The 12839-nt window shown below is 41.6% G+C and overlaps 1 protein-coding gene across 1 annotated transcript in view; it reads left to right on the top strand.

Annotated features, from left to right (window-relative positions):
* Nucleotides 1-12839, top strand: part of LOC143323213 (neural-cadherin) — a 305557-nt gene that overhangs the window by 89374 nt on the left and 203344 nt on the right. Inside the window, exons 4-5 of the mRNA XM_076734978.1 lie at nt 1293-1497; nt 7449-7560. Coding sequence (XP_076591093.1) covers nt 1293-1497; nt 7449-7560 — 317 coding nt within the window. The remainder of the gene's footprint in view (nt 1-1292; nt 1498-7448; nt 7561-12839) is intronic.

Genomic DNA, 12839 nt, shown 5'->3' with positions numbered 1-12839 from the left:
GCTTGGCTGTACTTTAAGGCCTTTTCCACCACGGGATCTTAACGGCCTGTAAGCTTAACGTGTAACCATTGTCCGGAAGTGGTACTAAATCCAACTTCCAGCTAGGCCGTCTCTCAGTCATGGAATGCAACAGCTTGTTTGCAACACAGCAAACACAATTAATAATGCAGGATGTGTGTTTAGCTATACACTGCAGGTGATGTGAATATGCAACATTTGTGCTTTGCTGCCATCATTTATTTGTCATTTCAACTGTAAATAGTTTGCACAGTGATAAGTACACCACTAGTTTAACAGCATTAACAGCAATGTTTGGGTGGTGCATTTATCCTCCAAATGTTGTAGTGTTTTCAGTAGTGCACTGAATTCATGCTTGTGCTGCACCTTGCAGTCAATTCTCCATCAGATTCTCCACCTGCACCTCACTGTCTTCTCATTCAGTGAAGCAGTCAACTGGTGTGATGTCAGGAAGCAGAGAGAGCGGGACCGGCACCTGCTGGTGCATCCTTCGGGACAGCCCACCTGTCTCGAGGGAGGCCTCGGTGCTGGAGAGCTGGTCTGGTGCCGGTTTCATTCACTCTCTGCTCCAGTCTGTCAACCTCCTACTGCAGGAGGAGCCCCACTATCAATTTAACGACAGTCACATTTAAAAGTAATTCTTTTAATAAATGTGGAAAGAATCAGCATTAGTTGGCTTTTTAATGGTATATATTTTTGCAAAGACACATATCTTGGGGTGGCTGTGACTCAGGAGGTGGAGCGGTCATCCACTTATTAGAAGCTTGGAGGTTCGATCCCTGGCCTTGGCAGTCTTCATGTTGAAGTATGGGCTAGATACTGAACCCCAGATTGCTCCCATTGCTGCGCCATCGGTGTGTGTGTGTGTGTGTGTGTGTGTGTGTGTGTGTGTGTGTGTGAGAATGGATAACACTTGTAATGAGCTGGTGGTTTAGCTGTCATTCGGGAGAATGGGTGACTGCAGACGTGTTGTAAAAGTGCTTTGAGTGGTCGTCAAACTAGAAAAGCGCTATATAAATACAGTCTATTTACCATTTACATATCCAAAATGTTATTGTTTGCAAAGCAGAGTGGAAACCAGAAATGAAAGCCTCACAGGTTCTTCTGTAAAGAGCTTGTCTGCTTTCCAGAATTCTTCTCTACACCACTCTAACATACAACAAGGTTATGAAGACATATATTAAACCATGCATATATATATTTTCTGCTCTCCTCAACCCCACCCACTGCTACAAATTCAATCAATGCTGTACTTTTCCTCCGTGTCTCCCCAGCTTCCTGGTCACACCTGCTGTGTCCTTCCAGAAGAAACCAATCAGCTACAGCCTTCTCATCAATCCCAGCAGTTTGTTCTCCATCTCAGCAGAGACGGGTGAAATCAGCCTGACCCGTCCTATTGACTATGAGGCTGACCAGCATCGCTACTTGCTGTTGGTGCGAGCCAGCGAAGGCCTGGACAGCATGAGCAGTGCAGCAGAGGTTTGTGTGTGTTGTGAATTCCAAGTCATATTTCCACTGTCAAATTCAGTGAGTGGATTGTCTTCAACACAAAAGATTTTTGAGATTACAAGATTTGTCTCGTCAAGTCTTACAGTCTGTGCAGAATACTGCAAACAATATCTGACAGGTCTTCAAATTAACAAGTCTTCTACCAGTGGGTGATGTCATTTTGCTTGTTTCTCATGCAGCGCAGCTGACTTTGATCTGATATGTTTCAAGCTATTGTCACTTATTTCTTGGGGAGAATTGTTGACCCAATGCAGTGATAGTTGGCAGGAAGACGGCTGTCAGTGCTCTGATGCGCAGTGGTGATTATGACATACTGCATTTCCAGACAATAAAATAGCTGCACATGGCCATAAATCTTAAACCACTGTGAAAGACATTCAAGCCGAACAAACATTTAGGCTGTTGAAATGCTGTTAGATTTGATTTTATTGATATACAGTTGCTGTTCAACAGTGGCACACATTTTGTTATAGCATGCCCTTAACCTAATCGATTTAAAACAGCATTAAAATCCTCAACTTCAGAGACAACTGTACATGTCCACTTAAGTCTAAAAGTATGAGTATTGTCTTCAGTCAAAACCAAATAGACTTGTCTGTCTGGAATGGGTGCTGCAGAATTCTCAATGACTTCCTCATGTTGTCAGGAAGTGAGAGAGAACAGCGGCTGACCGCTGCAGGCATCGATGCATCTGGTCTGGTTTCCATCATTATTCTGGCCTCAGGCTGAAAACATGTCCTGCTAAACCATCTGTCCTCAACTGCTCTGCTCTGGGACCCACTGCGCTACAGAGGAGAGTGAGCGAGAGATTACTAGATTCAACGGTAAGAAGAAAGAGGAAAAGAAACAAGGAAGAGAGGGAAGGAATTAGCAGGGAGTTGGTGTGTGTGCCCTTCACTGCCCACAGTGCTGCCCTGGTTAGCCAGCCTCAGCCCTTGCCTGCCTTTAGGTGCCTGGGTAAGCTTTTTGAACATTCACAAGGGCTCCCATCAGCACTGAAGAGCCAGCACCTTGTAGACACTGCAACCCCCCACACCGACCTGTCTGTCTGTGCCGTTTAACACCACCAGACAGGAACTATGCTGCGTGTGTGTGTGTATGTGTGTGTCTTCAGCACTGAACATATGTCTGTCATGCACCGAAATATGATTTTAATTTTAAGACAATTCTTGAAAGAAGCTGGTTTGCATAAGAAATGAATGAAGTTGTGTTATGTGGTGCCTTTACTAGAAAAGCTATTTGTAATTCTCTGAATTCTGACTAACATTTTACTGGCAAATGTTGAGTGTTCAGCGTCCTGCATCAGCAGTGGGAAAACGGTGTTGTGTAGGCTAATCTTGTTGACAGGGCAAACCTTTTACAGATACTCTATGCTAGCTTTATGTTGGCTCTAATGCCCTCATACTTGCTCTTCGCTGCTTCCTGAACAGAATTACAGTATCAGTCATTACATCATGTTGGAACAATTGAGAGGATAATGGAAGGCTAAATGGCTACAACAAAGCTTAAGTGGTTTATTGATAGTGTATGGTGGTGACGAGGTATGAAACACACACTCCATTCAACTGTTTAAATATTCATTCTATTCACATCCCTACTTTTTTTTTTTTTTGCTAAAAATAATCTACATAGCACCTCCTTAAGATGTTTTCTTGGTCAACTGTTAATTGAACACAAACACCCAAATGTACTTAACAGAGCACCGACCCCAATGCTCCATGCTGATACTGCTGATAGATACAGATACAGAAAGTGCACAAACAATTTTTTGTGTGTGAGTAAATCCATAATTAAACACTGTTTACTAGACGTGGTGGTAAAATAACTCCTTAAATTCCTCCATATTTTAGAAAACAAACTTCCTTGAGATAAAATCCACAGTAGTGCTGTTGGTCACCCATGGAAGGTGTGGAGGTGATGCCACAGCAACATCCTCCACAGTGTCAGAAAACGCTAAAATGACAAAAGAGCTTTTGTGCATTAGACTGCACAAAGAAATCCAGAAAGATTTGAGACATGTTTTTACACGCTGCTGAAGGATAATGAGAAAAGCTAAATTTAGTTTTTAAGTTGAGTTACTTTGTAAGGGTGGGTGTAAGCCAGCTAACCAAACACAGTTTGAGAGAATGAAGTACAATGAAAATATTTTCACAAACTATCCACAGAAGAGGTACATTTGAGGTCCTCGATTTCTGAGTTCTGACAGATCCTGCTTTAAAATATAACAAGGGAGACTGATTATTGTATGTTTTCAGGCTTTTTAAGTGTAATGTTACACCAGTGTTGAGCTACTCATACAGTGTACTGGTTGTGTCAGGAAACTTACTTTTCTCCCACACACCCTGTGTGTCGGGTACATTCAGAGATCATTGCTGATTGTGATGGCTTGTACTCTTGCTGATATTTGTTTTTCCTCTTGGTATCATGGCCCCATCCATTCATAGCACTAAGTGATTGAAATCATTTGTTTCTGATTTTCAGTGACTAAAATAAAGTTTTATGAATGCAGTTTTCTTTTGGCACATTAAAAAAAAACACACATCCTTCAATCCAAATGCAGCAAATTTCCACAGCTGGAACTGAACTGAGGGCATTAGGGTTAGAGCGGTCTGGACTGGAACACAGCCATTAAACAACAGTTCAACTTACAACCATTCTCTCTGAGCTTTACTTCTCTATTTTTAATTTCAAGACAAAACTTGTCAGTGCTGGCTTGGTTCTCCTTTTCAAGCCCTCAGCTCTACATGGCCTGAGGCAGACTAATATTACAGATCCGCCCTCGTGAGAATGGCAACCAAAAGCAAAAAACAACAACCTTTGACCATTCTAAAATGTATTTTTCTGTATCCCGTTTTGGCTGTTTGGCTGCGTTAATGTTTGAATTTAGACAAAAATGCTGCTGTCCCGAGGCTGCTCAGATTGGACATACAACTGTCACAGGGCTGGGTTTGGGCCCAAGTGCAGAACCACCACAGCTCAGATAGCTTGTACTGACTTGGCAGGTCCAGATGAGTAGCAACAATACAGAGTCTGTCTTAATTCACAGGGAATCAGACACCAAGCAGTCACAGGCAGACAATGATTTGAGATGTGCTGAATACTAGGTCATAGGGTCTCCTTAAGTGTTGGATGTGGGAAACACTAAATGCTCTCAGGCAAACCAAAATCCAGCAAGGGCAAGGCAATACTCGTGGTGAGGGAGAAAAGGCTGATATATTTACAGAGGTACAGGAGAACAAGCATGGTAAGGAACAGGCAGGTTCAGCAATGGGAGGTCAGTTCATATGAAATAGCTGGAGAGTCTCGCATGAGCACATTGACAATATGGCAAAGATTGAGTGTGGCAGAGCAGCTTAAATACTGCACTGATTGCTATGAGCCTCAGGTGTGCAATCAGGTGAGCAGGCAGGTAGGCGTGGCTGAGTGTGGGTCCCACTGTGAGTGTGAATCCTAATAGAATTCCTAATCTGGAGGTACGTGCAGTATATAAATGTGATGGTAATGTGATGAAGGGGGGTTCTGGACCCAAGTACAAAACCACCACAACACGGATATTGCTCATATCAAGTCTAATCTCAGACTTGGCATGTCCAGATAAGAAGCAACAATACAGAGCCTCTAGTGATGCACAGTGAATCAAACACCAAGCAGTCACAGGCAGGCAAATACTCAGGAAGTGCTGAGTATCAAGTCTTAGAGTCACTTTACATGTTTGGTGCAGCAAATACCAAACAGTCGCAGGCAAACCAAAATCCAGGAAGTGAAAGGCAAGACTGGTGGTGAAGGACAAAAGGCTAAGATATTTACTATGGAACAGGTTTGGCAATGGGAGATAAATCCATAGGAAATTGCTGGAGAGTCGTGCATGGAAACAATGGACAGTCTGGCAAAGAGTGAGTGTGGCAGAGCAGCTTAAATACTGCACTGATTGCTATGAGCCTCAGCTGTGTGATCAGGTGAGCAGGCAGGTGGGCGTGGCTGAGTGTGAAAAAGTACTGAGGGCACAGGTGAGCAGATGAGGAGACAACAGGTCAGAGTCTGAATAATACGAGTGCACTGGCACATCATGATTTAAGGCATTCTATGTTTCCTTCCTCTTACTCAAGTTTACTGTAACATTGATAGTGGGAAAATTGTTTTCCAAAAGAAACAATGTAACGGTAATGCGTCTTGATTTTATGTAGCTGTCCTGTGTTGGTTTTCATTTTATTCTGCTTTCAGAAGTCTGTCTCAGTCTGCCAAAATAGCTAACAGAGGTGGTGTATTTGTGTGGACTGGAGTCACTGAGCATGACTTTAATTTGCAGGTAGTTTCCAAATTTCTCCCTCTAGAAGTGATAGCTCATCGGCACCATTAGTTACCTAACCAGCCCGAGACCTGCCTGCAGCTGTCCCAAGTGTGTGTGTGTGTGTATTCGCACGTCTGTGTACGTGTGTATGAGCTCATCTTGCTTTATTACGGCTGACTCCCTCTCTCTTCTCATTCAATCTTGCTTTTCCTCAGCCTTGTACATATGTATACTGTACACTGTATGTTCATATATCTGCCAAAGCCTCGCCATTTCCTGCTGTACTCACATATTGGCTTGCTCACTCTGGCATGCGAACACACACACACACACACACACACATACACGGCTAAACAAATATTAACAGTCACTGGCAAACGCACACACACATACACACACACCTCTGGGAGTTGACATGGTCAGACTATTTTTTATTGTCCATTGCTTTAAAGCTGATCTTTGCTGAAGGATTAACTGATATTACAGAGCTTCATCTTACCTACCAGGACTTAATAACAATGGAATTTACACACCACTCACTGTGTGTGTGCGTGTGTGTGCGTGTGTCTGTGTGTGTGTGTGTGTGTGTCAACGAGTGATCTGTGGTGTTTGTGTTTATATGGAAGCGAAGACATGGGGGCTGGGGGATCAGCGAGGCTCGCCTGCCAGCCCATGTCTGTATTTATTCCTCCTGAATGCTGCAAGCAGGCAGTCATCATCTGGTAGAAGATGCTGTGTTTGCCTTCATGTCCCTAATGAACTGAACAGCATTATAGCATCTCACGCACACACACACACACTGCTACATGCTCACACCATACAAAGTCATCCTTTCCACCCTCATTTGTTAGCTCAGGGCTTCTGAAAAACTGCACGAGATTGCATTCTCCACTGATCTACTGGAGGGACCACAGTGCCGACTCTGCAGCAGCTCCTGCACTGAGGAGGGGTAAATAAACCAGAGGGATCAGGGTCAGGGCATGCTTTTGGAGAAGGTTGGGATGAGGCTTCCTTTTGGCTAGGGATAGGGTTAATTTGGGTTACTTGCAGATGAAAATGACTCCGGCCCCAAAGAAAACCAATTCCAGACGGTGCCTGAAGTAGTAATCCCAGATTTAAATTTTCATAACACCAACCCAGTGTGACTTTTAATCTCCATCTTTTCCACTTGGGATTGCCTGGGCAGTTTTAGCTCATGTAGATACAGTAACAGCTTACTGAAACATGGGTGAGATCAGGAATGCAGCAACTCTATGGTCACTGGTATTTTTGTAAGAAAAAAAAAAATCAAAGCCAAATGCTCCAGATGTATGTTGATATAAATGTCCCCCCCCCCCAGTGCAATTTCACACAGGTATAGATAATAAACATGGTGCACAAGACATGTTCTTTTGTTCAACTTTCAGCATTAATGTTATCATAGGACTCTTTGAATAATGCTGAATTACTTTGAAAACAGATGGAATGCAATTACAATTACACTTTTTATGAAAATCACTGGATTTGATGACTACATGTGACAGGAACTGATGTGTTTTAATGCCACATTCTCAGTGAAGAGTCTTTACTCATGCCGTCCCTCCCTGTCTCTCTTGATCTTTCTCCTCCTCTCCGCTCCTCAATCCTCTCGTAGGTGCGTGTTGTTATTGTCGATGAAAACGACTGCGTTCCGGAGTTCCTCCAGTCCATTTACAGCAAGGATGGTGTACCAGAGACTGTGACAACAGCCACTTCCCTGCTGCAAGGTGAGACATCTGGGGAAAAAAATCTCAAAAGACTCAATTTGTGTCCCATTCACAACTGCCATCCACATAAAATGGCATTATCGTATACCATAACAGCCACCCACATACTCAAACAATCATAAACAAAAATAGTCAAGGAAGCTGCTTTTGTCTTATTTTACTATTTAACTTCTCTAATTAAAAACTCCCACGTAACATTAAAAATGTTAGGCTGTTCTGAGATGATGTCTTCAAACACACCTGATACATACATACACAGATAATACAGAAAACAGAATGCATCAATCATGATGTTGGTGAGGGGAAAATGCTGCAATGGTGTGTGTTTTTCCCAGCCTGGGTTGAATTAATATCACTGGTTAAAAATCCCTATGAATCTCAACAGTTTTATGTACTCTATGTCCATATTAGATGGTTGTAAAATTCAATACTTTAAAAAAAATAAATAAATAAAAAATCCCCCCAAAAAACATGTTTTCTTACCGTATGAGTCCCTGAAAGCAAAGCTCAAGCAGGTGCAGCTTAGTGGGCTAAGGTGCGCCTGTCTGGGGTCTGTGATACGAACGTTTCTAAGGGGTCTTGATGTAGTGGCTCTCAGAACAAAATAACTGGCTGTGCTTTTTTAACATTTATGTGTTTTGACCGGTCAGGAAACTGATTAGGCACTTGTCAGCACTGGCAGCCGTGAAATCACCGGCGCTTCCATCAGTGCTGCTGCTCTAGCCTCTCCTTTCCCGTAACGGCCCAGTTTCCACACAGGGGTTGCCTAAGTTTCATCCTATGTGAGAAAATGGTAATGGTAGTTGTTGTGAGTACGACTTATCACAATTTGATCTGTCACACTGTGACTGAGCACTGAGAAATGCAGTCTTTTTTAGGTTGACAGACTGCCAACAAAACTGACAGCAAAGCATTTCACACTTCTCTTTCCATCTACACTCTGCATAAAGACCACTCTGGTAGCCACATTTCATTTAAAATAAATTTTCTATCTTAAAAAATGTAATTATTTATAATTATTTAAAAAAATATATATATATATACCAGTATATACCAGTACACACACACACACACACACACACACACACACACACACACATATATATATAGATGTAGAGAGAGAGAGAGACACTGGAATGTATACTGAATAGATTTTTTTTTTTTCCCACCTTGGCTCAAAACAAGAGATGCTTAAAATGAAATAAACAGTTTTACTTACTGTAGGCTAAAAATGGAAACACCAACAGAGCTGCAAATGAGTATTGACAAGAACAAAATGCAGCCAAATAAAACACTGCATGCAGTACATAAATTATTAATGACTGCAGTTATGACACCTGAAAGGAAGTGCTCATTAGCTTTGGCTGCAGGGGGAAAACCTTCGACTTGGATTCACAATCCAAAGCTTTGTTGTTTTTATACTTGTGCTGTGAGCAGTACAATCATTTTCACCTCTGTCACTATCACCATGAGTCTAAAAGGCTGATACACGCACATAATTTACAAGCACACAGTGTCACACTAAATAATGGAACAGCTATGACTGTTGAATGTTAAAAACACTTTGTGACCTGTGAAAACAGCCATAATGTCTTTACAGCTGAAATTGCACAGAGGAAAGATGATTCAGTTGAGGAAACTGAAGACGAGGTTGTGCAGAAATTGTTAATTTGAATAGATTTTTTACTTGAACAGGACATAACTGGCTTGACCTTGACTCATTGTCTTATGGAGATATGCTTGCCTGTACATCCGCTCAGGAGAAACTTCTGTTTATGCATTATTCTAAAATTCTAATGAAATTCAAATAACTTACATCTCTTATTAACAGTGAACGAAGACGAGGTCAAACTCCACAAACACCTGTAGTGTAAAGAATTAGTGGAGACGTAACTAGAATAGGGTTGTAAAACCTTAAACGATAGGACTTACCATAATGCAGAGTGGTTTAATAACTAAAATAATAATGGAACATTTTGTTAGGCACTCCAGCTGGCAGCACTGTGCAGCAGTCTCAGACGCAGCTTCCCTTTCATGAAGGCACTGATATGCCAAATGAAATGAGTTCCCTCTAAACAGCCACTTCTTTCTAGGCATGATTGTTTCATGTGATCTTGGCACAGATGAAGTTTCCCTAAGTGGTGGCTTGCATTGGTAGAGGTGTGAGAAAACAAACAAACTACTATAATTGGCCAAATTGAATGAAATATCAGACTGTGCTTTGCATACGTTGTACTTGAGCTACCAAGGGCTTAAACATGTGCACACCTCAGCACATGTCACAGCTTTTTATTGTGTGCCAAAGACGTGTGTATATGAATCAAGTACTGAAAAGAAATCAGTGCCAACTGAAACAGTTAGCAGAGACACAAGTGAAAAGCTACGGAGCACAGCTTGATGAAGACTGCATCACGACAGGTTTGAGCAATAAATCTGTTTAGTACGAACTCAAAGTCATTTTCAGCCCAATATAAGACCAGAGAAAAAGAAATACAAATTATACTAGGGATTAAAAGGATCTTAGATGCTTTAACACAAGTAGAACAGAGGCAACACATTTAACTGCCAAGGATGTGCTGACCATGCAGTAACGCAGTGCACAGTGCCTTTGACCTGTTTTTCATCAAAACTGGCTTAGAGTGCTGTTTAATGAACATGGAGGAGAGCAGCATGATTCAAGCCAGTGAGACACTGAGTAAACGTGCAGAGACAAGAACAGGTAGGTACCCGAAAATAAAAAAAAAAACTCCAATATGCATTGACCCAGTCTATCTCCCCTACTGCGTCACACAATGCCATGCGCTGGAGCAGTCACGGCAACTAGCCGGGCCAACAATGTGAAGTTTTTTTTACAGTTTTTCAGTTGTTATTTCATCACTAAATTCACTTCTGACAGTTTCTGAGGTGAGAAACCAAGTGTGTACATGTTGAATATTGATATTTCTCTGAAAATTGATGACAATGAGAGGCTCCATCAGCGCTTGGGGGGGGGGGTTTCCGAAATCAGAAACCAGCCAAATGTGGCTTAGCATACTGCAAAATAAACTGAGGTGGTTCTGGGTACAACTTGAGACTAAACATCTTTTGGATGCCGTACTTGCAGGATGGTACTTTAAGATAAATGCCATGTTAAACATGTATAATGTTGACTATGTTTATCATCATGGTTTAGAACTTTAGCATGAAACATTTCATTTAGCACTTAACATAATGCACAGCTGTAGTGGATGGGAGTGACATTAGTTTTGCAGTTATTTGTTCATAAACCAAAGTAGTGGACAACAGATGTTAAAATTGGTTCTACTGACAGACTGCCATCCTTAGAGACATGCCATTAGCATGGATAAAAAAAACACATTAGTCTGCTGACCATTTAATAAAAAAACAGTTTTGTGAATAACAACGGATACTGCTGCTTACTGCTTGCTAAACTGTGATTATGGAACACCACAACTGAATATGAAAATGCCTGTAAATGCTAGTCAGTGAGTAAGCAAACGAGAGAGAAAGTAAATGAGTGAATGAAGGAGTGAGGTGTATGGTGTAGGAGGCACAGCAGGCGCCATCAACTGCTGCCAACACCAGGTGCACCAAGGGAGGCGAGAAGTTCCTTCCTGCTGTGCTGCTCTGAGTGTGTGTGTGTGTGTGGATATCATATAAAAATCTATGAGGAGCTCTCAGTATAAAAAATGTAAAATCTTTCAGTGTTCCACGAACAGACTGTATCTATTCATTATATCTGAAGATGTATATTTATCCTTTATCCTATATTAAACCTTTCCAGAGTTTCCAGTTGCCGAATTTGAACACAGGCAATTAGCTTTCAAACTTAATGAGGTGGATAATGGCTCACGCAAGGTGCACCTTTGCTAAAAATACCTCTGTATTCACATGAAAGTTCAGAAATCCATAAGACAAAAATGCTTTCACGCATGTTAAAATAAGATAATAATAGAATTAATACCTGGAACCCAACGGCTCCTCCTCCTGAAATGGTCACGTTTGTGTCCCCTTACCTTAAATTGGTTGAAAGGCAGAGTATTAAGTGAGCATGGAGAAATAGGCATCCAGTATCGTTTTGCTAAATCATGTGCTCGTAATACTATAATCAGTTCCATCGTGTGAGTGGACAAATGTGTACTCCTCCAAGTTGGAAAAAAGCTGTACCAAGCAAACCAATTAGCTTGCTTTCTGTCCGTAGAGATCTGAAGCTCCCGCAGTTTCCATTTTCAGTGCAAAATCACTGGGAGATGCAGCCAGAAAAATACTGTGCCATGAACACACACACACATACACACACACACACACACACACACACACTTGAAGTGACACCACCGCAACAATGCTGATTCAAGATTACAGTAGGACTAACTGACGAATACATGGTCAAACGGTGCTCTGAAGACTACAAATCTGTACGTAGTAAATTAAATATTGGCGCATGTGACGTATGTTTGTCCACAGTATGGGACTGGACTCTGAGCAGACGCTAGTACTGCAGTTCATTTTCTACCCATTGTCATTGGATAAGAGGTTATTCATCATTGTACAGAAGCAAAACAGCTGCATTTCTGCTGCAGTTCAGAAAAATGTCAGTCCTTATAACCACAACTGTGCAGAGTAAACACACACAAATTCTCTTTATCCAACTTGCAAGGCTGACATAAATCTAAATAACAGAAATTACAAATATTATAGTGAGTAACATAAAGTGTGGCCAAATCTTGACAAAAAAAACCTCCACCTCAACACCTGATTTGATGCAGTTCGCAGTTGTGTTTTGCACTTTCATCCCTGCCGAATTGAAGGCAATATGACATAGCACGAACAGAGGAGCTGTTTCTGCAGCTCTAAGTCAATGCTTATGGCATTTTAATGATGAGACATGCATCCTACAAACAGTGTACCATACATTACAGTGTTTTCTTTCTTCTCCTCTCTTTTGGGAAAGTTTCAGCTTAGTTGTAGGAGTTTACTCACATACTATAAGCTTTCACAATCACACTGCCATCCCCTCTTCTTTTCTTGCTCTGCATTTGCCGAATGCAAACAGGCACCGGGTCACAAGTTAGGTGTGTTCATTTGTGCTCATGTTTGTAGTAACGGGATGCGCTCCGCTGTTACAGTTCAGCTTTGTGGTTAAGGTCACTAAGAATTTGTACTTGTACAATTTTTTCTTGTAGGAAGCAAATTGATTTTAGTTTTATGGTTGTTCAGAATGCTGAAACACTGGAAGCCACAGTCCACAAACATTTTACATAATACCAAAACGCTTCTAA

The sequence above is a fragment of the Chaetodon auriga genome, chromosome 1 (genome assembly GCF_051107435.1).
Source record: "Chaetodon auriga isolate fChaAug3 chromosome 1, fChaAug3.hap1, whole genome shotgun sequence".
Taxonomy (NCBI): Eukaryota; Metazoa; Chordata; class Actinopteri; order Chaetodontiformes; family Chaetodontidae; genus Chaetodon; species Chaetodon auriga.
Note: the sequence above shows the minus strand (reverse complement) of the source record. Positions and strands in the feature narration are given on the sequence as shown.